The 26,488-nt window shown below is 45.9% G+C and overlaps 1 protein-coding gene across 4 annotated transcripts in view; it reads right to left on the bottom strand.

The window, feature by feature from the left end:
- Window positions 1–26,488, bottom strand: part of DZANK1 (double zinc ribbon and ankyrin repeat domains 1) — a 69,703-nt gene that overhangs the window by 7,943 nt on the left and 35,272 nt on the right. For all 4 annotated transcript variants that reach the window (XM_032461767.1, XM_032461766.1, XM_032461768.1 and 1 more), the window contains 9 exons: window positions 24,926–25,018; window positions 19,497–19,661; window positions 17,795–18,002; window positions 10,980–11,083; window positions 8,830–8,904; window positions 6,996–7,092; window positions 6,219–6,316; window positions 3,584–3,664; window positions 3,014–3,141 (listed from right to left, as the gene is read on the bottom strand). In XM_032461767.1, the coding sequence (XP_032317658.1) occupies window positions 3,014–3,141; window positions 3,584–3,664; window positions 6,219–6,316; window positions 6,996–7,092; window positions 8,830–8,904; window positions 10,980–11,083; window positions 17,795–18,002; window positions 19,497–19,661; window positions 24,926–25,018 (1,049 nt within the window). The remainder of the gene's footprint in view (window positions 1–3,013; window positions 3,142–3,583; window positions 3,665–6,218; window positions 6,317–6,995; window positions 7,093–8,829; window positions 8,905–10,979; window positions 11,084–17,794; window positions 18,003–19,496; window positions 19,662–24,925; window positions 25,019–26,488) is intronic.

Here is a 26,488-nt window from a genome sequence, read left to right as displayed (position 1 = left end):
TTTCAGATGACCTCTACCCGGCTTAAAGTCACTTGAGTTATTTGTTCGTCTGTTCAGCTCATATTTGAGTGCCAGCCTGGTGTCTACAGATATGCCAGGGCCACCAGGTCACAGTCACACAGTGGAGCTCAGAGGACTGGGTTGTCGATTCGGGATCGAGGGGTTCGCAGCATGCTGTGGGAGCGCCGACAACGGAGGTCCCAGTCACACCAGCGACACCCATCTCCTCCTACCTTCCATCTGTCCTCCCTCCCTGGTGGCAAAGGCCTAACTGTCACTTCACCCCCTCAACTTCCTTGGGACTTTATCAGGCATTTATCACTTGAACTTAAGATACGGTCCCAGCATTGCTGCATCTCCTAAGTAAACTCACAGTCCTCTGCCTTCACAGCTCTCCCCAGATGAGGAGCAGAGTGCGTGTTCTACCTGCTGAATAATGGGGTCTGCTGATGGCTAGGTTTTCCGAGTTGGTTATTTCCTGTGTCACCACAGTTCAGTTTTGGAAACTGATGAATCATGATTCTGCTAACTCTTATTTTTATACATCGCTCCTCAAACAAATTCCAACAGGGCCAGGGCACCAGGTGGAAGGCACCTCCTTGTTGGAACCCCATGCTGTGAGCCTGTGTCTCCGAGTAGCTTGGTATTGTCTGTCTCATCAGACCTTCTAGAAGGTGGTTTGCACCGCAGGTGCACTGCAGTGCTCTGTGAATTTGTATCATAAAGAAACTTTTCTACTAAGGCACCAACAACTCAAACTGTTTATCCAAATCCAAGTATCGTGGGGAGTTAAATCTCTCTCTGTAAATCCTGAACGACCTAATAGAATCCATCTCCACCGGAGAGCCTCGAAGCAAACTGATGGCTTGGGGGCAGAGCTCAGAGACTCAATGTTTGAAACTGTCCTAAAGGAAAGGGTGTTACTCTGTGTCCCCCTCCTGGCGAGACCTTGCATCTGGGTTTCTGAAATCTGCTGGTTAAGAGGGATCAGCTTTGACAGAGAGTGTGTATTTCTCCTTGGCGACCCACCATCTGCGGCGTATGAGGTTATTCTCGTAAAGAAGATACAAACACGGGAACCGGAAACCCTAGGGAGGGGCTTTCTGCTACCCGCCCAGCCACTTGGCAGAGGTCGCCTGTGCAGACACCACCTAGGGTGCTCCTCTCGGGTGGCTCACAAGCGTCGGGTGGGAGAGGGCATTTTCAGCCTTGTTTGCAAAGGAGCAGTTCACTGAGCCTCTTTCACGGGAAAGGCAGACCTCTGGGGGGCTTGTGCCTGAGGAGCTGTAGGATGGGGGGTCTTCAGGTCACGTTCCTGGATCTCAGGGGTTCACCGTGGGGCAGAGGCCAGCTTGACCCCAGCACAAACACTTCTAACTAATACAAGCCAGACTCAGCAGAACTGGCCCTCGGTGGGAACATCTGCTTTCCTCTGTTGGCATAAACTGAAATGAAGAGATCTCTGGGCTCTATTTTGAAGGGAGGGCCTCCGGTCTCGCTTTCCCTCCCGGCCTCCCCGCCCCTCCACTGCCCTGAGGTATATCCACCCCCGACCATCCTCACTGCACCCGCCCCGCCCCTACTAATAGTAACCATGACAAAGCAGTGGGAGTGACAAAGGGCTAGTAGGCACCATTTAGACAGACCATGTTTAACCAGTGTTAGACTTAGTAGAAATGCAATGAGATCACATGTGGATAAATGTCAACTTACAGACTAGTAACGAAGCAAAAACGGAAACTGAGGAACACCAGGGAGAAGCAGGTCATCTGTCCACGTCCAAAGGAGTTTCATCCCCTTAGCTGGACTTCTCAGAAAGCCAGGCCTCATCACACTTAAGCAGCAATTCAAAATGTGCTCAGGAGGATTTTATATCAACCACAAGCACTGTACTTAAGTGCGACAGAAAAATCCTATCTGAACTACACAAGCATAGAGTGTGCCTTAACACAGAGTAAGGCGGCATTATTTTTGTCAGTAATGCTGTTTGTAGGATAAATGAAGAGACTGAAAGGCATGATGAACGTGAACTCTAAGAAACCTTGAGAAAGTAAATTCCAGCCATCGAGTATGTACACCAATATGCCAAACATTCTGTTACAAAATAAAACTAAAAAAGGGGTCGTGTCTACTGACATAGGGGTCCTCTTGGGCAGAAACTTTAAAAAAAAAATGCACATAGGAAAATGAAGAGGGATATACTCTGAATAAAGACGCTAGAGGAAGTTTTGAAACAGAGGAAGACAGAAGTGGAGCTATTTAACTTCTGTCCGCCGGCCGGCTTCCCAGACTCAGCAGCACGATTCACAGGGTCCCATCCTCGTCTCGGTTCAGGCAGAGGTGGACCTGCGATGCCCCGACGCGACTCGTAGCTCATCAGCGTGGTCAGCGGGATGCGAGAGGTCACGTGAAGGCCTAGCCTCAAGAAACCTTCCGCCCCAGGTTTCCAAAGAAATTTGCAGGAGAACAACAGAATCACAAGGCTGAGTGAGGCCGAGAGGCGGGACAGCACCAACAGCAGGAAAGCTGCAAAAGCACCCAACGGGGCTCCGCCCAGCTGCCCAGCTGGGGAAACCGAGGCGCCAGGCGATGACGTGCTGTTAGCATCTGGAGACGCCTGGATAAGGTTTTCTTTCCGCGGTAATTTCACGGGTATATTCCCACGGGGAACACTCTGGGGCCACTCTTATCAATCTTACCATTTTAAATGGTGAAGAAAACACTGCTTAACACCCAAAGGCTAAGGACTTGAAGCCCCACAAAAGTATAAATTCATGAGTTAACAAAATGTATCATCACTTCTCAAAGCTACTAAAAATTAGACAATCCAATGGTCTGCTTAAAAGTTTGTTTTACCCGGATCTGGAAATAGAAGCAGTTAAGCCAACAGGGGTGAAAATGGCTCTGAAGTGGTCCAAACAGAGCAGGGCACGCGGACCGACTCTGCTCGGCAGAGCCCGGGGAGGCCTGAGCTGACCCCACGCCAGAACCCGCCCCCTCGTGTCTCACTTACGGTCCCCACTGCTGGTCCACGTCTGCTCCTCTCTGCACGAGGACCGGAATCGCTTCATGGTGCTTATTCACGACAGCCGTGCTGAGCACCGGCCGGTCCTCACTGTCGCTGCAGTTGGGGTCTGCTCCCTGCAGCACGTGGAAGAGGACAGACTTGCCACAAAACCCCACACTCGACCACTCCTGCATGTTCTTTGGGTTTATGTGCATTTTTCTTTTCTTTTCTTTCCTTTTTTATTTGTGTATTTAAATTATTCTTAAACTTTATTTACTTATTTATTTTTTAGTGTAAGTACTGGGGATTGAACCCAGGACCTTGTGCATGCTAAGCACACACTCTACTCTGAGCTATACCCTCCCCGCTATGTGCATTTTTCTTCCTACTTTCTTTGCTATAAAAATTAGAGGCAGGTAATGATTAAAGTAAAGTTTTTGACTAGCCATTTAACCCACTTCCAGACAGTTTTTAATTAAATATCACAATATCGAACAAAACTTCCATGGGAAAGAGACGGAGGAGGAAGGCCAGGCTGAGACCCTCAGAGGGACTCGCTCTCCTGGCTGCACTCACTTCATCAAGCAGCTGCTCCATCACCGAGGTTCTTCCTTCCCCTGCTGGGCCGACTTCCTTCAGCAGGAGCCTGTTTTCAGGCTGCAGGATTACAGGACGTGGTCACTTCCACCCTCGCAAGTCTGTTAAGTCCCACTTGCCCACGCTGAACCGTCAGGGCAAACGTTTTCTCTCCCAGGTGAGTTCTGAGCCCCAGGGACAGGTGAGCTTGAGTGTGTGTGTGCACACGCGTGTGGTGTGTTTGTGTGTGTGTGCATGCGTGTGGTCAACAGCCAGCAGCACAAATAAACACGTCGTAAGTAAATCGTGCTGGTCTCTGAAGCCTTGCCTTGGGGAAGGACGCCACACTGACCTTGCTTCCTGTTATTAAGGACAGGAATGCAATGAGAAACCTCACAAAACCCCAGAAACCCCACACTAGTTTTATTAGGAGCATTTCTAGGAAAAGCAGCCAGGTGAATCCTAAAATTTAAGTTTGTACGTTTCATAAAGTGTTCAAAATCAGCGTAATGAGGGCAGTTCAGGAAACGTGCTCACCTGGGGCGTCAGTGAACCAATAACTCAACTTTCACTGGGGTGGGGGAAGCTCTTATGTATCATCAAAAATCTAAAGAATGTATCCTTTATATTTTCAAAATGCCATGAAATTCATCTGTATTTATAAGGGATTTCAGTTGCTGGTGCTGGAACTGAAGGACGTGGTCTAGGGTGCAGGGGACGTTACCTTCAGTGTTTCTGCCTCTGCAACTCAGGGGCGACTGCGGGGGGTCCCGGGACCCTCACCCCCGTCTATAAAGTGGGAACAATACCTACCACCTCTTCTGGCTCCCTGGGAAGCTGTGAAGACAAGGACATTGGCCAAGGCCTCTGCGCCTTTCAGAAGAAGATGCCGGGTTCGAGCCTGTCCCCTGTGCCCCCACCCCAGGGTGAGTAGCTTGGAACTAAGTGCTCCCATCAGTAGAGCCTCAGGGAGCCTGGGGGGGTGTGCTCGTTTGTACCCAGTCCCATTCCTTGTGGAAAATGCACGAGAACGCGCTAGGGTGCCGCCCTCATGGGCCCTTTCCGCCTGTGGTGTGCGCTTTATTTGCAACGCCTAGGCTGATGCCTGGTGTGCGGGTGTCTGCGGCTGAGAGAGTGGATGTTACGGTTCCTGATGCTTATCCCCTAAACACAGATGAGGAAATAAAGGCACGTAACAGTGCCAAATTCGGGTCACATACAGAAAAAATGCGTAACATCTCCAAAACTGCACGTCGTTGAGGTATGGAACTCTGCACTTCTCTTAGGCTCGTTAACAATACTTCAAACTGGGGGAAGCACAGAGTGCAAGGAATCATAAGCAATAAAAGTTAAAATAATTCCAAGGTCTCCCTCCCAGATTTATTGGTGCTCATGACACGCAAACACGTGGCGGGGAACCATCCGCGTGGGGAGAAATCACGCTGCAGTCTGGGCGCCGTGTGCGCACCCGGAGAAGCCCGGGGGTCCTGGAGGGAAGACCCGGCTTTGCGCGCGTCGCTAAGCACCTCTGTTCTCCCTCCCGCGGCCAGAGGGCCACCGGCTGAAAGGCAAGGTTGGGGGGGGGAGCAGGACATCCATTGCCTCTTTCTCCAAAGCTCCCACTCAAACTATTCATGATCTATGTTTTTGAAAAACAGAACTGTAACAGCTGTGGGAAACTCGGAAAGGATGCCATCCGCGCGTCAGAAATTGCGAGGAATCCCAAAGGCCGAGAGCAGATGGAATCGGACTGACGGGGAACTCAGAGCCAAGGAGGAAACCAGCTGCAGCCCCCGGAGGGCGGGTGTGCGCGGTTCTCCCCGGGGAGCCCTGCAGATGCGCAGGGGGGTCAGTGGGAGGGCAGACGTGGGGGCAGCTGGACTCACAGCGAGTTATCGCGGGGCTTTCCTGCGAACGGCTGGGGTGGCCCATGCCCCCAGTTCCCTCGCGTGCAGGAGGGTGGGGGCTTTGCTCTCTGCTCAAACCCTGACACCGCTTTCCAGAGAGCCCACGACTTGCCTAACACAGGCTGGGAGCACTTGGGCCCAAGAAGGGGAGAGCGCAGAGCCCCGGCCTCTATGGCAGAGAAGGGAAGGGTTTGGAGAGCCAGGAAGGGCGGAAAACACGAGGGCACTCACACCACCACCCTCACCACCGGAGGAGAGGCTTTCTGACACAAGCAACTTCAGGCACCCCCAGCTTTCTCCTGCTCCCGGCCCACACACCCTCCAGAAATTCTGCCCCACAACTGCCCACCCACCCACAGAGCCCTCGGGCTACAGACCCACGCTGGGCACCTGTGGTCACCAAGCCAGCCCTTCGTTTGTCAACATGACCCAACAACCAAGGATCGCCACATATTTGAGACAAACCGAAAACAAGAGAGAGAGAGAGATGAGCAGATAGAACTGACCCCAGAGGAAACAGGTGATTCCTGAAACCGATGAGAACTTCAAAATATTTCAGTTAATAATCTTGAGCCACTTTAAAGGGCTCTGCCTCCATGAACACACACATTGTTATAAAATAAGGATCAGGAAATGAAGAAGTATTCTTCCATTAAAAAAATCTCAAAATAAGACATTAAATACACGGGCTGAAGGAGACAGCTGTAAGGACCGAGGAGTACACGTACCGCAAGCTGCTGCTTCTCTTGAAACTTCGGGGCCTTGAAGTTCTTGGTCCTCATGCCTTTCTCCGTGGGGTCTGAGGTGCCCGGGCTGCAGTCGGTCACTGGACGGACAAAGAGTCGCTCAAGAGTCGAGGACCGAAACAGCGCCCCCCCGCGCCCCTCCCGTCAAGAGCCCCCGCCCTGCCAAGCCCCTCAAGAGGTCAGAGGAGGAGAAGGCTTTTGCAGACATTTCTATCTGATTCAACCTGGCAGGGAGGACTCGGGGCGGCTCTCCTCAGTCCAGAGCCAGGGGATGGCTGGGAAGGAGGGAAATAAAAGGGATTATAGTTTTCAGGCCCAAGGGGCACCCCTTCCCCCAGTTTATCTCCCAAGCCCTGAAAAAGACTTCAAAAGTGAGGCCTGAGTAATAGCCTGGCTGGGACATGGAAGTGAGATGCAGGGCTGGGCTGGCAAATTTTAAGCAATTCTCTGCCATCCTTGCCAATTCAGAGTGTTGTTTTTCGTCCACTGGTTTTTGTTTGTTTTTCTTTTTTTTATTAGTGTTATTTTTTCTTCTGAGTTTTATTGAGATATAACTGACACACAGCAGTGTGTGAGTTTCAGGTGTGCAGCATAACGATCTGACTTACACACATCATGAAATGATGACCACAGTCAGTTTAGTAACATCCATCATCTCATATAGATAGAAAATGAAAAGAAATAGAAAAAAATTATTTTCTTTGTGATGAGAATTCTTAGGATTTACTGTTTTAAAATCCCTGGAGGGGTGCAACTCACCCAAGCTGGGCCGGCTGCCAAACAGCCCGTTTCCACCCTCGGTGACGCTGCTCAGAAAGTGGTCGCTGAAATTCACCGCCTTGTTTAGGTAAAGGTTCTGGCCAAGGGAAAAGTTCAAGCACCATGAATGAGGAGGCTGCCGCGCCCCAGCAGAAAGAACCATCTCCCTGCTAACCTGCCCCTCTTTTGTTCATGACAGCTCTGTCTACCCAGACAGCCAAGCCTGAAGCCAGCCATCCTTCCGGACACCTCCCTCACCTCACCGCGATGTTCTGTCCATTTTGCCTTTTAAACCACTCCTCTGCCTGGTCCCTCTTCTCACACCGAGATCCTGCAACAGCCTCCCAGGAGGTTCCTGCCTGCCCGCCTTCCATGTGACCATCCCAGCACCTCTATGTGATGTGTAAGTAACTGTGTCCTTCCCCAGCTTAACACCCTTCCGTGTCTTGGAATTAGGGTGGCCTGCCGGAGAGGCTCAGGCTGCAGAGTTTGAATCCTGGTTCTGGCACTTACTAGCTTAGGGACCTTGGAAGAAGCAAGTTGTTTGACTTCTCTGAGTCTCATTTTACTCATCTGTAAAGTGGGAATATTATGACCTACTTCAAAGAGATGTTGTGAAAGCAAAACGAGGTCAAGTAGGTGTCTGTAAAATGAGGACAGATGCCACTTGGACCAGACCCGGACTCCTGTATCCCCTGCACCGATTCCAGAGCACGGCTGCCTGCCTGGTCCTGCCACAGGGAACCACCTGCTGCTTTACTCGAACATGCAGGCTAAGGAAAAACACACACCGAACCTGGGGACACTTCCTGCACTGGCACTTGACACACACAGATGCTCTGGGTGCCCACCCAGCTCCCCTGAACCCGTCAGCCTCCCTGGGATAGGGGCTGACCCTCTTCTCCGGCCGCCCTCAGTAGATGGGTGCGGACTTGCCCCTGGGGTTATACCCGGCAGCCCCCTGCCCCAAGGGGACAGCTGTGTGGTGTGCATCACCCTTCAGAGCTCCTCGTGGACCAGGCAAAAGCTCAGCTTTACTTACAACCACCTGTCACTCAGCCCCTCCCTGCCTCGTCCCGCGTCCCTCAGGCCCGTCTCCTGAAGCACCTCCCTGGCCCAAGCGCTGCTCCAGCCACACGACCAAAAACATGGCACTGAGTGCTTCATGGTCCTGTGCACTCTCCCACGGGACACTCCCAGCCTCCCTCCAAGTCCAGCAGGGCCCAGGTGTCTATCCCGGTCTCAGAGACGCCGTTAGCACCCCGCCGGGTCACCGGCAGGACCCAGCTCCCCTCCTTCTCCTTGCCTTCTTCACTCATCTTCTCAGTCCGTTAATTCTTCCTCTGTATGTTGTGACTTCTCGTCCAATGAAACTAACGCTGCCAATTTTCAACCAATTATGTTTGTTACACACCTACCGGCTCTGTGGCAATGTTCCTGTCACCGAATAAGAGGGCAGATCAAGAGAGACATGGCTGCAAAGTTTTGTTTATTTATAGGCAAAGAGGTCAAAGGACATATCAGCCAACATTTTTGTCAGCCTTCTGCCTACATTCGGACTTCAGTGAGTTATAAATATGCCTGAGAACCACAGGACCAGTGGGGTGGGTGATAATTCCCATTCTGACTACATCCTTGTGTGCTTGAAGGGCTTGGCTTCACCGAGTGTTAGCTCAGTTACCTCATTCTACGGAACGGCTGGCATACAGTTAAGTTTCATAATATCTGAAACTCTTCCTTTCAAATATTTCAATAAATTATGAGCTACAATTTCAATAAATTATGAGCTATGATTTCAATTCTCAAGTGAATAACTTCTGACAGTTTTACTCACCTTGTTTGAGACTTGGATATAATTCAGCCTGATGCTAACTTCGTAGCCATCCTCATGGACAGTGGCAGAGATAAGCTTTTAAAAAAGTATTAGAGAGAATTCACAACCGTGGGTGTAGGACTCAATGCTCTGAGCCACAGCCAAGAAATTTAATCAAATATTTAATTAACACAAAAGCTGGCAGGAAAAAAGAAACAAAAACTAGATGAAATAGAACACAGGTAGCAAAATGGCAGACACAAATCCAGCCACATCTACAACTCCATGAACTATAAATGAACTAAGTTAGTACGCCAAGCAAAGCGCAGAGATTGCCTAGATAAAAAAGCAGGATCCAAATTTATACTCTCTACAGGAGACACACTTTAAGATTAATCAAGCCACATGGCAGGATGTCATCACCTGGGAAAAGGTGGGGGTCGGGGGAAGCCTTGGCAACAAGGGCCAAGTATTCAGGTGAGCAGCTGTCTCTGTAAGTAGCATAAGGAATTTAAATAAATGAGAGTCAGTAAATGCTTTAAGGATCGGATAGCAAATATTTCAGGTTCCGCGGGCCAAAGGGTCCTTGCCATTGTAGCACAAAAACAGGTGCAGACAGTAAGTAAACGAATGCGTGCAGCTGGGATCCAGTAAAACCTGATTTCCAAAAGTGGGTGGCAGGCCAGACTCGCCCCACAGGTTATGGTTTGTAGACTCCTCGATTAGGCCAAAGAAATATTAAACCACCAAAATAGACAATCAAAGGAAACTGAGCAGTTCCTGACAATGACAGTTTCAGTGTTGGCCTGCTTGGTGGCAGAGGAGTGGATGGGCTGCCTTCCAAAGGTTCTTTCTAGCCTCATGACAGAGGAAAAGGTCTCCTCACAGATGTGTCTCTTATAAGAGCTGTGTCCTCAGGGTCTGACAGATGGGCTTCAAATCCCTAATCCCCCAAGACCAGGGTGCAGTCCCGGGCAGGTCCACCAGATCTCTCTGAGCCAGTTTTCCTGGGTGTCAAATAGGGCTCGTTCTGATTGTCTGCTGTGGTGTAAAAGCCTCCCAGCTCAGTGGCATCCAGTAACCACCACTGCGTATGTTCATGTACTCCTGACCTGGCACAGCAGGGTCAGCGGACGTCTGAGGCCTCCGCTGGAAGGACTCAGATGGCTGGAGGAGGCTGCCTGTTTGGGGGCTGGGGTGACCTAGAGTTTTCATCACTCATCTGCCTGGCTCCTGAGCCCAGAGGACTCGAGGACTGGGTTCAGCTGGGGCTCGGACAAGTGCCCCTATGTGTGGCCACTGCATGTAGCCTGGGCTCCAAGGAGTGCTGGAGGTAAGCATGCCATGCAAGAGGAAGCCACGTGGCCTGCACGGCCACATCTCGCGGGTCCCACAGCATCACTTCCGCCAGAGTCTGTTAGTCCAACAGTCAAAAGCCCACTCAGGCTTAAGCTGAGGGGACACAGACTCCGCCCTTTGAGGGGAAGGCTCCTGGAGCATTTGTGGGTGTGTTTGTAGAACTCCCACAGAGGTGACACTCCTGTCTTGCAGGTTTGTTATAAAGTACTAGAGATGATGGACACGACGCAGATCCTGAGGGCACAGTGAATTGGTAACTCTGATGACTGCTAGTGCTGTTAATACAGGGGAGGATTTAGGCACAGTGTGGCTGAACTAAACTGTTCTCCTAGCTCTGACCATCAGATTTCCCACAGCATGGGCCACCTAACAGCATGAGATGTTCAGTGTGCCGTCTCAGGTCAGGTGCCCAGAAGCAGCCCCTGAGACAAGACGCACGTGCAAGTGATTAATTCAGGCCACGCTTGCGGGGAGGTCAGTGAGGAAGCGTGGAAGGCAGGGCAGGAAAAAGAAAGGAGGCCAGCAGCGGGGAGGGTACAGCTCAGGGGCAGAGCACATGCTTAGCATGCACGAGGTCCCAGGGTTCAATCCCCAGTCCCTCCGTTAAAAAAATAAATAAATAAATAAATAAATAAATAAATAAATAAATAAATAAATAAATAAATAAACCTAATGACCTCCTCTTCCCCCCAAAAATTAAATGAAAAAGAAAGGTGGCAAGCAAAGTGCAGTTTCAGGAAAGTCCATGAAGGAAGCTCAGCCTGATCCCACGGGACACCCTGGAGCAGAAGCTCTGCTCAGAGTCCACCCACCTTTCCCATCCTGGGTTCTGCAATCAAGGCCCGGAATTCAGGGTTGTTCTGAGCGTAGGACCGGAGGTGAGCGGCGATGTGGTCCACTTGTTTGCGCCAGTAGCCTGAAGGAGGAGAGAAACCGTGGGCACAGATAAATCCCTCCGAGGCTGAGGGCACTCGCAGAGAGCTAGCTTTTCTTTGTTAAACTTCGTGACAGTTTGTCCTTAACTGAACCTCGACCATGTACTGGAATAAGCACCATTTTTGTTCCCGGCTTTTTCTTCTGCACATGATTAATCACAGAATGTTACAGAATTCCGAAGGAACATATTTGGACTGCCCTATATGGGGTCTTTTTCTTTTTGTTCTTTAAAAATTAACCATACTGAGAAAGAACTTAATAAAAATATTTTATTTTTTATAATATTTTAATTGTACAGTTTGGGACTTGGCAAGTGTATACATCCTAATCAATACGCAGAATGTTTCCATCACTCCAAAAGTTTCCCTGTGCCCTCTTTCCATCTGCACAGGGTTTAAAATAATTTGAATTCGTTGCCACCATATAAGGCTTGAGGGATTTCACACGAGTCTGGCTCCTCACGTGCCGGGGCGGGGGAGACACAGCATGCTGGGCCCACCCTTTTGCACGGGCTCGGCTGCCCGCTTCGCGCAGCGCGCGGGCCCTCCGGCCGGTCACCACCCCTGCAGGCCCAGCTGCCCGCCTTGACTTTCTGGCTCGGCCCCGTGGTCACTTGAGTCTGCACACCTGCATTGGGTCCCACCTCATCATTTCACCATTGGAGACACTAAAGCTGAGAGCAGTCAGGTGGCTTTTGCAAGGTCACCCAGCATGGCTTAGTGGAAACAGCACATGATTTGGAGTTCAGACAAGCCTGCACTGAAACCCTAAACTCATCATTTACTGGCTTGGTGAACTTAAGCAGATATTTAAATCTTCCTAAGACTTACTTTCCTTCCCTATAAAGTGGGACTGATGCCTCTTACTTCATACGTCACTGTGACACCAAGTAAGAGAACCTCACTGTCTTACTTTGCGTTCTGCTGACAGCAGACCCTGAGACTTAGGACGGTGCTTTCTTTTGAAGGTGACCCTGGGAAGCACAAGTGACGGAGTAGAAACAGCAAGACAGGGAAGGGAGGGAAGCCAGTTAAGAATGTATTAAAAGCTGGGGCAACACTGGGGGCAGCAGGGGGCAGCCTGCTGGGGACCTCTGAGGAACCGGGCAGAACATGCCTCAGACTTGTCCACTGGACACAGGACTGGTACCACACTCACGCCTGGAAGAGCTCAGACTTGGACGGGGTCTGACTCCCAGCTGGAAAGTCCAGTGGGGAAGGGAAGAGCTGGGACGGACCAACTTCCAGCACAGCAGCCTGGGGCGCTCAGTGAATCCGATCCCCAGGGAAAGAATAAAATAAACAAACATTTAAAGTGTCTGGAAATGGTTCTAAGGACATACAGCAAATAAAAGAACATATAATGAAGAAATTGTGTTAAAACTCAGAACAGCAAGACTGTGGTATTTGAACCACGGCCCACTCCTCCCTCCCCCCCGCTCAGCTGGAAATGATGAGAACGTCATTCCACATGGTGCAGCCTTAAACACAGGGCTCCCTCTCCTCCTGCTCCCAGCTGGAGAGCTACGGGATCTTCCCAGGAGGAACAGGATCTCAGTGTTTTTCATCCTGCCCGCAATCACCTACTGCAGAGACCAAGTTCTGGGCGCGTGCAGTCAAGAGCAGGGGCTCCCTTTTCCTGCCAGGCCACCACTCGGGGGTGGGGCTCTGCACTGGCTCTAGTACACTGAGAATACGAGTCCAGATCACCCCTGTCCCGGCTTATTCGGGAAGCGGAGGTCCCACACTAGAAGACGCAGCTCAAGAAGACCAGGGGAAACACCTGCACCTCCTCCCCTGAGTGATCAGCTCAGAAGCAGAGGTCTTACTCTGAGAGGAACACACCATTGTCCCCACCCCGATCCAGAGCACTGGCTGAGAAGTTTTGCATAAAGGAAAGTAAGACAGAGCGCTCTTAATCTCCATAGGAACTTAACTCCATTTGCAAGAGTGTGGGGAAGTTCAAGCCTAAGGATAAACAATGGATTATGTGGTAAAAAAAAAAAAAAAAATCAATTAAAAGAATACTAGACATATGAGTTAAACCATAGGCTGAGCAGTTTACCAGAGAACCACACAAATAAACAGCTAAGAAGAGCTCTCCTGAAGTCTGAAAAAGATCTCAAACACTGACCTCAAAACTATCCCTGTAAAGAATCTCAGATTTAATTGGATCAGTCTGTAGGACAATTTATGCCCCCAGAGCATGGTTGAAATAATAAAGCAATCAGCCAGCACTAAGTGGAACTGAACGGCTGGGTACGGTCAGGGAATGAGACGGTCAAAGGGAGCCTCGCCAAAACCACTGTCAGCCTGGACAACAGGGTGCATGACCAAGGCTTCCTCCCCCAAGGAGCAACATCAGAGGCTTCCCACTGTGGGGGCGAAACAGGGTTCATGAGAACCATCCAGCTGATCCCGAAACAGGCAGACCAGCAAAGAACAGAAACAAGCCTGGAGGGAGGGCAGTACCCAGAGTTGCTACAATATATTATTTTAAATGTCCGGTTTCCAACAAAAAATTAAGAGACATGCAAAAAATCCCCAAAAACTCTGATACATACACAGGGGAAAAAAGCAGGTAACAGAAGCTGTGAGAGTATGTTAGAGATATAACAACTTCAAAGCAAAGCAGTTTTAGGACAATTTCTTCATCACATGTTCATTGTAAGTTGTAAACATATCCAGAGAACTAAATAAAACTCCGCATGAAGAAAGAGGTGCCTTGTGAAATACACAATATCGATAAACACAGAAATTATACGTACTGGGAACCAAACAGAAATTGTATAGCATAAAAGGACAATAATTGAAATTAAAAATTCACTAGAGAGGCTTAAAAGTAAATTTGAACTGGCAGAGGAAAGAATTAGCAAATTCAAAACAGGTCAACAGATACTATGCAATGCAAAGAAGAGAGAAAAAAAGAAGAAAAATGAACAGAACCTAAGAATCCTGCAAGAAAACTATCAAGCATACCAATATATGCATAAAGAGAATCCCAGGAGCAGGGACAGAGCAAAAGGCAGAAGGAATATTTGAACAAACGATGGCCCCAAACTTCCCAAATTTGGTGAAAGGCATGAACTTATACATCCAGGAAGCTCAACAAACAAAGGATCCACACCAAGACACAATTTCAAAAGAGAAAAACAGAGAGAATCTTGAGAGCAGCAAGAGAAGTGACTCATTACGCACAAGGGATCCACAACAGATTAACAGTGGATTTCTCACCAAAAATCATGAGGCCAGAAGACAGTGGGACAACATATCCAAAGAGGGTGCGAGGGAGCCCTGTGCACCAAGAATCCTATTCCCAGAAGAGCTATCTTTCAGCAAAATGAAGACATTACCAGATTTTAAGAAACTGAGAGAAGTCATGGCTAGCAGATCCACCTTATAAGAAACACTAAAGACAGTTCTACAGGCTCAGAGCAAATGACCCCAGACGGTCATGTCAATCCAGACACACAAAAAACCAAGGAGCACTGATAAAGTAGCTACGTAATTATAAACGGTATTGTAAACGCATATTTCTTTTCCTTCCTTAACAAATATAAAAAGAAATTGCATAAAATAATACATAATTGTAGTACTTAGCCTATAACATACAGAAATGTAATATATTGGCCAATAACAGCACAAAGGCGGTGAATGGGAGCAGAGATTTATTGGGTGAAGGAAATGACTCCAGATGGCAACTCAAATCCACAGGAGTAAATGAAAAGAACTAGAAATGGGAAGAAAGAAGGCTAATATTTTAAAAAGCCATAAATATATAATACAGTTGCCCTTTGAACAACATAGGCGTTAGGGGAAACAAGCCTCCACGCAGCTGAATACCCACGTATAACTTTACAGTTGGCCTCCATCCATGGTTCTGCATCTGTGGATGCCACCCACCGTGGATTGTGTAGTGCTGTAGTACGTACTCGGTGAAAAAAATCTGTGTATAAATGGACCCACATAGTTCAAACCCATGTTGTTCAAAGGTCAACTGCAATTCTTTCTTTTTTAAAAGAAATGAGGTTATATAAACGAATAAATTAAGAGTGTTTTGTTGAGTTTGAAACATACACAGACATAATACATATCGGTAGCCATTATTGTTACATATACTGATAAAACCAGGAAGAAAGAATAGAGCTGTATAGGGGTAGCTTCTCCATATCTCATTGGAATTAAGTTACTATAAATCTGAAACGTATTCTGCTAAGATGTATAAGGTAAGCCCTAAAGCAACCACTAAGGCAATAACTCAAAATATGTATGGAAAAAATTACTGAACATTAAAATGTTACATTAGAAAATATGCAACACAGAAGAAAGCAGTACAGGAGGACCAGAGGAACAAACAGACACAAACATCTAGGAAAGAACAAGCAAAATGGAAGGCATAAATCCAACTCCATCAGTAATAACACATTAAATGTGAATGAATTAAATAACCCAGGCAAAAAAACAGAGATTGTCAGACCAGAGAAAAAACAAGACCCAATTACATACTATGTACAAAAGACACACTCTAGATTCAAAGGTACAGACTGAAAGTAAAAACGATGGAAATACATGTATCATGCAAACAGCAGCCATAAGAAAGCTGGAATGGCTATACTAATACCAGACAAAATAGATTTTAAGACCAAATAAAATGTTACTAGATAAAAAGAGGGACATTTTATAATGATAAAAGGGTATCAGGAAGGTATAACAATTATAAGTATGCACCTAACAACAGATCACCAAAACACATGAAGCAAAAACGGATGGAAACGATGGGAGAAGCAGACAGTTCGGCAATAATGGTTGGACACCCTAATCCTCCATTTTCAATATGGGTAGAACAACCAGGCAGAAGGTCAACAAGGAGGAGCACACATGAACAGCACTCCAAACCAGCTGGATCTGGGGGACATCTACAGAACATTTTACCCCCAAACAGCAGAATATGTATTCTTCTCAAGGGCACATGGAATATTCTCCAAGACAGACCATATGTTAGGCCGTGTCAAGTCTCAATAAAAAGGATTTTAAAAGGATTAAAATCGTACAAAGTGTGTCTCTGATCCCAATAGAAGGAAATTAGAAATTAGTAACAGACAGAACTTGGGGGAACTCACAAATATTTGGAAATTAAGTAACTCTTAAACAAACAATGGGTCAAAGAAGAAACCACAAGGGAAATTGCTGAAAGAAAATGAAGCTACAACACACTAAAATGTACGGGATGCAGTGAGACCAGTGCTCACAGGGAAATTTATAGTTGTGAATGCCTACATTAAAAGATGAAAGATCTCAAATCAAGATCTGAACCTTTGATCTTAAGAAACTAGAAAAAGAGCAAACTCAACCTAAAGCAAGAGGAAAGAAGGAAATAATGAAGATTAGAGTGGAAATTAATGAAAGACAGAACAGAAAAACAGTAGGAAAAATGAAAACCCAAAGTTGGTTCTTTAAAAATTAACAAACCTTTATCTAGACTCACAAGAAGAAATGACTCAAATTGCTAGAATCAGAAATTAGGCAGGGAATATTACCACCAACCTTACTGAAATAAAAAGGATTGTTAAGGAATCCTGTGAATAATTATACACTAATAAATTAAATAACTCAGACGAAATGATGCTCAGCATCATTAGTCATCAAGAAAATGCTAATCAAACCCATAATGAGATCCCACGCTACACCCACTAGGATGGTTATAATGAGAAAGTCAGATCGGATGGTTATAATGGAAAAGTGTTAACAAGGATATGGAGAAATCTGTACCCTTGTGCACAGCTGATCAGAATGTAAAACAGTGCAGCCACTTTGGAAAGCAGTCTGGAAGTTCCTCAAAAAGTTACACACAATGTTACCATTTGACTCAGCAACGGCATTCCTACGTATACATCCAAGAGAAATAAAAACATATACCACAGAAAAATTTCTACATGAATGTTGACAGTGGCATTATTCCTAACAGTCAAAAAGTGGACACAACTCAAACATCCATTACTGATGAACAGATAAACAGATGTCCTATATCCATACAACAGAATATCACTCAGTATAAAAACAAAAATGAAGTACTGAAAACATGCTACGTGAACAAAGCTTGAAAGCATTATACTAAGTGCAAGAAGGCAGGCGCACAAGACCACATGTTATGTGTTCCCACTTGTATGCCCAGAATAAGCAAGTCCGCGAAGACGGAAGGCAGGTGAGTGGTTACTAAGCACTTGGGAGGGAGATGTAAAGAGTGGTACTTAAAGCGTATGGAGTTTACTTTGGGGTGATGAAAGTGTTCTGGAAATAGAGAGTGGTGATGATTGTATAGGGTCGCTCGTGTACCAAATGCCACTGGATTGCACTGCAAGATGGTGAACTTTATGTTATGTGAATTTGACGACAATGAAAAAAGAGACAATGGCAGACGATGTAACAACCCAGACTCACAGCGTTTCTACATTCACAGCAGGAATCCTTACGTGCTATTTGATTTACAAACTAGATCTGAGGCTATGAGTCAAAACATGGTAAAAGCTTAAGGAAGTGCTATTATCCATACTAGCAAAAACTACTGGGGAAAAAAGAAAATTAAAGGCATTTATTTCTTGTCCATAAAAGTGAAATCAAAAGGAGAGAAAAAAAAATGAAATTTTCTTTCAGAGAGAGAGTGGGTCCGCTCCTGAGAAGCGGGGGTGTCTCACCTCGTCCTGGGCTGACGGCCGTGAGGAGAGGTTTGCGGTCACTCATTTTCTCCTGTCTCTGCTTTTGGGAAGTCATTTCCAGCTCCTTCTTGGCTAGAAGCGTCCCAGATGGGTAGAACAGGCCGGTGGTCTGTGTGCCTGTATCCTTCTTGGTCCCAGCATCCAGTTTGGGCGAAGGAACATTTAGGGGCTGCCAGGCAGATCGAGGCTATGAGCAAGGCAGAAAACATAAAATAATAATAAAATAACGTAATATAATTAGTTCTCCATTTTACTCACTGAAAACAGCTCTAATCAGAAGTAGAAGGATCTCCAAAAAGCTATACTTTCAACTAAAGAGGGGTTTTCAGCCCTGGCTTCATCCTCCTGGCTTGTTTTTCCCGGCCACTCCCAGCCTGATCCATGAAGCCAGCTCCACCTCCTCGTCCACGGACTATCTCAGATTCACAAACCCACAAACCAACTGCTGTTCCCTGTCCTACCGCCTGAGGCTAGGAAGAAATCTATGCTCTCAGCTCTACAATCCAGCGGAACATAGACTTTACTCTCCATCCACACTCAACCACTGGGCACCAACATTTTCTGAGCCACTCTCCTGCACCTGGGCCTGGGGACCTGAGAGGACCTCCATGGGAGGTGGTGTATGTTGTGCACAGCGCAACAGCACTGCATCTAAAGGTGTAACATCGACATGGTGGACATCGTATATTTGTGCATTTATTAGGACAATACTTCTGGTAGATGGATGAAAATGTCTAACAAAATTAGTATATTACAATCAATTTCCAACAGATGGCAGGAAAAACACCTTGTCTCATTTGCACGAAGGGGCCACCTGGGCTATTGGCAGTCAGCCCCAAGATCTGGTAAGTCTTTCCATCTGGGTTAAGGCGTAAACTCCCTAAAAATGAATGTAAAGTTGCTGAGTGCACGTGCATTCTCTCTAACAATTATCAATCTTCAGATTCTTCTAATGAAGGAATAAGAAGAAACCTGAAAATGCCTTTCTGTAGCTTAGAGAAATTCATAAAAGGCTAACACGAAGCTGGTTAGAGATTAAGTCCTTCTAAAAATAATCTTGGGAGTCCTACTGTACAGCACAGGGAACTAAATTCAATGGCTTGTAGTAACTTACAATGAAAAAGAATATATATATATATTTATATGTATAACTGAAACACTACGCTGTATACCAGAAACTACTACGACACTGAAAATCAACTATACTTCAATTTTTAAAAATGGGAAAGAAAAAAAATTTTTAAATAATTAAAATAACCTTGGGAGATTTTCCTCAACTATCCCCAGTTGCTAAGAATGGTCATATACCCAATGTAAGTTTCCTAAAATAGAAAGGAGCAGGGGGACGTTCTCGGTGAGCGACAGAAGAAATTGAAGGGATGAGAAGTACACCTGTCCCGCGTATTTTAAATCTTCCTAATGACATTACACCTACTTCCTTGCAAATGTAGTCCTCGATTACTGTAGATAATGCATATTTACATCTTTGAATCCTGGAGAAATCACTCGAGTGTTTAAAACCCAAATGGGTTGAAGTTATTTAACCCCGAGCCGAAAGTCCCTGTGGAAGGTCCCCATGTGGTGGCTCTTTTCCCCTGGGTTGGTTTACAGGGCAGAGGACACGAATCCAGAGTCACAGCCGCTTCCTGTGCACCCGTTCTCACCACCGCGGAGGCCTCACCTCGGCGAAGGCGCCGGGTTCTCCGGCAGCTGGAGCCGCGCTGCTCTCCACGCTGACTCTGGCCAAGGACTTCACATAAATCCCGCAGGAGCCACAGAATCGGGCAGACGGGTGATTGCTGGCCCCACAGTTAGAGCAGACAGAGTAGCCAGCGGGAGCGCCAGGCTGGAGGACAGAAAACATTTTTATGTTTTCATGAATATTAGAGACACAACTTTCCCGTGCAAGTGATTCCCATATCATACAGTCTGCGGCCATCAAAAGAACACACGCCTTTACCCTCTGACCCTGCAATTCTGCCTTCTGGAATTTATCCGACAGATGGACAAATACACAAAGAAGTATATTCAAGACCACGCCCTGCAGGATTGTGGTTTTACAAAAAATAACTGGAAACAGCCTAAAGGCCCAGCACTAGGAGATGGCCTAGACACACCGCGGTACGTACAGACAGCGGGGTATCGTGAGGCCGCTGAAAACAATGAGGAAGTTACAAGGTGCATTGCCAGGTGAAAAGAACTGGGTCAGTGTTCATACTAAACTACCAGTTTACCTATTAATGCATCAAATGGCCGAAAGAAGACCTCAGGAAGTGTTTCCAGGGATGACTTCTGGGGGAAGGGGCTGTGGGACTAGGATGGGCAGGGAGACTAACCCTTCACACAAAACCTTCTGCTTATTTACATGTGACACTTATTCAGATAAATAACTCCAAGTGTCTTATTAAAAAGGTAAGCAGGTAATTTGTAAAAGAAGAAATACCAAATAGTCATTAAATGAGTAAAAAGGTACAACCTCATAGAAAAGCAAATTAACACAATGAGAGACCTTCTCGAGTTTTTTTATTGAAGTATAGTTGACTTACAATAATTCAGCAAAGTGATTCAGTTTTAGTTAGATAGATAGATAGATAGATAGATAGATAGATAGATAGATAGATAGATACTCTTTTTTAGATTCTTTTCCATCATAGGTTATCACAAGATATTGTATTGAATATCGTTGCCTGTGCTCTACAGAAGAAACTTCTTGTTTACCTATTTTATATATAGTAGTTAGAATCTACAAATCCGGAACTCCCAGTTTATCCCTTCCCACCCGCTTCTTCTGTATACTTTAAATCATCTCTAGATCACTTATAGTACCCAGTGCACTGTAAATGCTATGTAAATAGTTGGCCATGGGCAGCAAATTCAAGTTTTACCTTTTGGAATTTCCTGGAACTATTATTTCCAGAATATTTTCAGTCCACAGTTGGTTGAATCCACTGATGTGGATCCTGCAGATACAGACTGTATAGCAAGCAAGGCGGCTTTTCTTTTTTAATTGAAGTAGAGTTGATTTATAACGTTGTGCTAGTTTCTGGTGTACAGCATAGTGATTCAGTTACATATATATTCTTTTTCATATTCTTTTCCATTACAGGTTACTACAAGCTATTGAATGTAGTTCCCTGTGCTGTACGGTAGATTCTTGTTTATTTTATATACAGTAGTGTGTATCTGTTCATCCCGAATTCCCAACTTATTCCTACCTCCCTTTCCCCCAAAGTAACCATCAGTTTGTTTTCTACATCTGTGAGTCTGTTTCTGTTTTGTAAATAAGTTTGTTTGTGTCGTATTTTAGATTCCACATATGAGTGACATCATATGGTGTTTGTCTTTTTCTGTCTGGCTTACTTCATTTAGTATGACAATCTCTAGGTCCATCCATGTTGTTGCAAATGGCATTATTGCATTCCTTTTTTATGGCTGAGTAGTATTTCATGTGTGCGTGCGTGTGTGTGTGTGTGTGTGTGTATACACTATATTACATATATATATGTATATATAAAAAACATGTTCTTTATCCATTCATGTGTTGATGGACATTTGACCTTCTCAATTTAAAAGAACTAATTTATCTCTCTCTCCAGATTCTTACATAAATAGGTGCTAGTATCCAGTCCCAGGAAGTGATTTCTGCAAGGCTGTGGCAGAGGAGGAGCCTGGCTCTGGGGTGGCCAGGAGGCACAAAGAAGCTGTTTTAAAAACACCGACTGTGGCTCACACTAATCGCAGAAGCAAGCTTCCCGGCGATTCCGGCAACCACGTTTCGAGCAGGAAATGGTCTCCGTCCCTGAGTGGGTGGGGGAGGAGCTCCCCTGCTCGGCAGGTGGACTGGTGAACACACCGCATGTGCAGGCAGGTCAACCCCACGTTCTCCATCCCCCTCCCAACTGGGAAAGAAGAAAGCCCCCAAGCAGTGCAAGGATATAAGGTATTTTTGCCCCAAAGAGTAAAACTATGACGAGCTTCACCAGTTAAGAAACTAGTACAAGTTAGTACACGCGCTCCATGGGAAGTCAGTGAAACTGGTGCCTCACACAGCTGGATGTCCCAGGACCTTTAACACCAAAGGCAGCATGCCCACTGCTGTTCACTGACAGGATTAGCAGAGAAAGTGAGGTTCAGCCTCTCTCCTTTGGAGTCTGGTTTCGATCTAGAAATGTGAATTTACTTTCCACTCCTGACCCATGAGAAGAATTATGTTATTTGTGGGGAGGGAGATGGGGCTGTTTCATGAGGGTTTCCGAGACTTTGTCAGGTAGCCCTGGATTAGAATCTTTGTTCCTTGCTATTAACTCACTGTTGCCTAGGAAGAGGTTTTCCCATCAAACCCGTGGGGATGACAGTCCTGATCACCCACTCGGCGCAGGCGCTGTTTTGAGCACCGCCCCGGGACCCCCACATCCTGTGTTACAGAGGAGGGAAACTGAAGCACTGAGAAGGGGAGACCCCAGGTTGAACCCAGACCATCCGACTCGGAAGCCTGGCTTTTACCCACGACTCCATGCAGCCTCTGCACTACAACAGCTTCCTCACGGCGGGGATGTCTGCGGGGGGACTTTGGATAGTTAACTGCAGTGAGGCACGTGGGGGTGCTCAGCACAGGGAAGGTTCCTTCCCTCCTCACTGTACTTGCCACCAGATCCTCATTTCTTTAAGGGAAAGGACTAACATTTCACATTTCCCCCACTAGCTCAGCCCCGTGGCCTTGGCACCATGGGGGTCATTCAAGTAGTTACCTGTCAATCAACTAATCAGTGAGTAATTGATTCAGTTGATAACTGAGTATGTGAATATCTCAGTATTTTTCTCTCTCTTTCAACAAGAAGACTATCCTACAATTACATCAAATTTGCTTTGGGAAGAGATGCGTTTTCTTACTAAATGTGTCAGCTCCTTAGCCTCAGAAACATATGTTATGTAACAGAAATAACCCTTTTTAAAAACATACAGATTTTCCTCCTGGTAATAATGGAGTAAGGCCATACCAAACGGCTCGTCCACAGAAACACCTATAACATCTTCTCATGATACGTGAAGGCACTGGCGAATGAACAGGAGCAGATGGACTCTTGTAGCAAGTCCACGCACGGAGGAGGGTGGTTATACAAAGTCAGCGCGCATCTTCACGGTGTTTAGCCCGGGGCTAAGGGCGGTCCATGCAGTGCCAGTGAAGTGTTGCGTAAAGGGCAGTATTTCTGGCTAGGACAATCAGAAAACTGCAGCTAGGGGATATTTGGTTACTGAGGAGATGGGACATGCCCAGAAAGACAGTGTAAGAGAGGGGGAATCCCCCAAATTCTGTGTATTCACATCTCTTATGGACCCCTGAATGACACACGCACGGAACACTCAAAGCAGCTCAGCCAAAGGCAAAGTATCTCAGCAGAGACCAGGCTTTCCGCTCCCCTCCCCTCTAAACCATGCGGTTCTCTTGGCTTTTAGTTTTAGGATGTTGAGGAATTTTCCATTGAATCCTGGCATCACACACATTAGACTGTGGTGCTCCTGGATTCTGTGACCATTCTCTGATGCGTGCTGGGGTTTTGCTGTTGTTTGTTTTGCTTTGCGTCACTTCAGCAGGTCGTAGTAAACGTGCCTGGTTTGGGAGACGCACTACCTGGAATGCACTAGGACGAACGCCTCTCAAAAGGCAAGAGGGTCAACTGAACCCAACTCCAGGAGGAATCTGCGGTCGGAACTAGCAACCAGAATGTTACAGCATCTCTTCTTCCCAGAATGAACAAAAAGATGGGCAACCTCAGCAGAGAAATAAAACAATACAGAGAAACAAATGAAAATTCTAAAATGGAATAATATAATATTTGAAATAAAATATATACCAGATGTACTTAACAGCTGAAACAAGATGATAAAGGAAAACATAAGTGAACTTGATGATAGATCAGTAGAAATTATACAATGTAAAGAAGAGAAAAATCTTTTAGAAGTAGAAAAACCTCAGGGACCTGTTAGATTATATCAAGCAATTCAAGAGATGTGAACATGGAGTCCAAGAAGAACAGCACAAGCTGAGTAGTGCCCCCCAAAAATCATTAAATCATGGCTAAACAATTCCCAAATTTGATTAAAGACAGAAATTTACAGTTAAAAGATGCTCAGTGAACACCAACGAAAGTAATCACAGAGAGGCTCACACAGAAGCACATTATAGCCGAATCTTTGAAAACCAAAGATTTTTTAAAAAATCTTAAAAGCAACAGAGAAAAATGACACATCACATATGTGGTAACATCAATCTGATTAACATCCAGCTTCTGATCAGAAACCACGGAGAGTAGAACATCCGTAAAGTTCTGAAGGAAAAGTAACTGTCAACCCAGAGCTGCGCACCCATCAAAACTGCCCTTTGAGGACGAAAGTAAAATAAAGCCTTATTCAGACAAAAGAAAAGTAAGAGAATTCACTGCCAGTAGACCTGCACTATAAGAAACCATAAAGAGAGTTATGTCTGGAGGGAAATGATGTTAGAGAAAAACTCGGGTCCTCAGAAAAGGATGATGAAATGGTAAATGTCTGTGTAAATTCAAAAAAAAGTTTTGAGCTTTTTGCTTTTTTCTCTTAATTTCTTTTAAACTATATAATTGTTTAAAACAGAAACCACAACATTCTCGAAGGGTTTATGATGTACGTAACTGGGCCATGAAGGAGGGGGGAGAAGGACGAGCCTATACAGTTGTAAGATTTCTGTGTTCCACCTGATGTGGTGTGATAACAACGAATTAGACTGAAATTTTAAAGATGTATATTTTAATCATGAGGGCAACTATTTGAGAATAATGCCAAGAAATACAGCTAAAAAGCTAATAGGACAGTTAAAATATAATTCTAAAAAGTATTCAATAAACCCCAAAGTTGGGGGAGGGTATAGCTCACTGGGAGAGCGCTTGCTTAGTGTGTATGAGGTCCTGGGTTCAATCCCCAGTCCCTCCATTAAACAAAACAAACAAACAAACAAACAAAACTACCTTCCCCCACCAGACGTCCTCCCCACTCTGCAGATTATATTTCTTTGTTATCATTAACACTGAACATTTATCAGCCACTAAAATACAGGACTGGCACATGCAGCCAACCTACCTCTTGTGCTGATGGCAGGGCCCCCTCACAGGTGACACAGTATCTCAGGTGAGCGGGATTCCCTGTGCCACAGGTGCGGCAGATCACTTTCTCCTTGAAAACAGAGAATAAATGAACACAGATGCAAAAATCCTCAGCAAAATATTAGCAAACCAAATCCAATAAAACATCAAAAGAATCATACAGCATGATCAACTAGGATTTACCCCAGGGATGCAAGAATTTTTCAGTATCTGCAAATCAATCAGTGTGATACACCACATTAACTGAAGAATAAAAACCGTATGATCATCTCAATAGATGCAGAAAAAGTTTTTAATAAAAGTCAACATCATTTATGATAAAAACTCTCCAGAAAGTGGGTATAGAGGGAACATAATAACATAATAAAGGCCATACACGATAAACCCACAGCTAACATCATACTCAACGGGGAAAAGCTGAAAGCACTCCCTCTAGGATCAGGAACAAGACGAGGGTGCCCACTCTCGCCACTTTTACTCAACATAGAATTGGAAGTTCTAGCCACAGTAGAGAAGAAAAAGAAAGAAAAGGAATTCAAATTGGAAAGGAAGAAGTAAAACAGAGAATAAGAAATACGTGTTTCTCTGAGCAAACTGCTGTGCAAAAAAGCCATTAAGCAGTCTTTCCAGCCAATCAGCCAGCCCTATGCCAACACTCAGACCCTGAAATTGGGTTGGTTTAGGAATTATTACAACATAAACAGCATCAGACAAATGAATACGTTTTAAAAGAAATAAACCTCAAAATGAAAAAACCTGAAAGAGAGTATTCATCTGGCATCAGGAAGGCAAACTGAGTATTTTGTGCTGAGTATGGGTGTGATTATTCTTTTCAGTGCAGAAAACACGCTCATCAGTACGTTTTCCATCTCCTGGCTTGAACAATAAATAGGAAGACCCAAGAGCAGCAAGAGAGTATACGTTTACAAGCAATCTAGTTCTTGGACTGGGGTCTCCCCCGTGGGGCTTTACATTAAATATGAATTTGGGTTTGGTCTGTAGTTTAAAGACCACCTTATTAATGAGTGGTAAATGCAACCTTCCGAGTCAGGAACTTGGGGCTAAATTGCAATCCAGAAAAAAACAGAGAAAAAGAAAAGGTGGTTAAAATAGCCTGACAGGGTTTGCTAACAGCTGTTCAGTCACTGGCCTATTCCGCCCTCTCAGGACACGATCTCCTTCAATTGTCAATGACCTGTGACACTCAGATGTTCCCTTCTACTCCAGTACCTGTGTTCCCAGGTGTCCTGAAACTGACGTAGCATGTTCTGCATCTGGCACAGGTAAAGGAGGCCATCAAGAAAAAGAAAGGCCAACTCCTGGGGGTTTTGTCCCAATGCCACCAGGGAGGCTGCTGGAGTCCCTGGTCTTGCCAAGTCTTTCTCAAGTTCCGCTTACATAGACGACTCCAGGGTCCTTCTAGGAACCTGAGCCAACCCAGGAAACCACAGTTCCCAGCCCAGAGAATTCCTAGAGGGCAGAGGCCGACTGACCGCCACCCAAAATGGCAGAGAACCATGGACTTGAACTCAGTGGGTCC

The sequence above is a fragment of the Camelus ferus genome, chromosome 19, assembly GCF_009834535.1.
Source record: "Camelus ferus isolate YT-003-E chromosome 19, BCGSAC_Cfer_1.0, whole genome shotgun sequence".
Classification (NCBI taxonomy): domain Eukaryota; kingdom Metazoa; phylum Chordata; class Mammalia; order Artiodactyla; family Camelidae; genus Camelus; species Camelus ferus.
The sequence above is the reverse complement of the archived record's forward strand: the minus strand, read 5'-3'. Positions and strand labels throughout refer to the sequence as shown.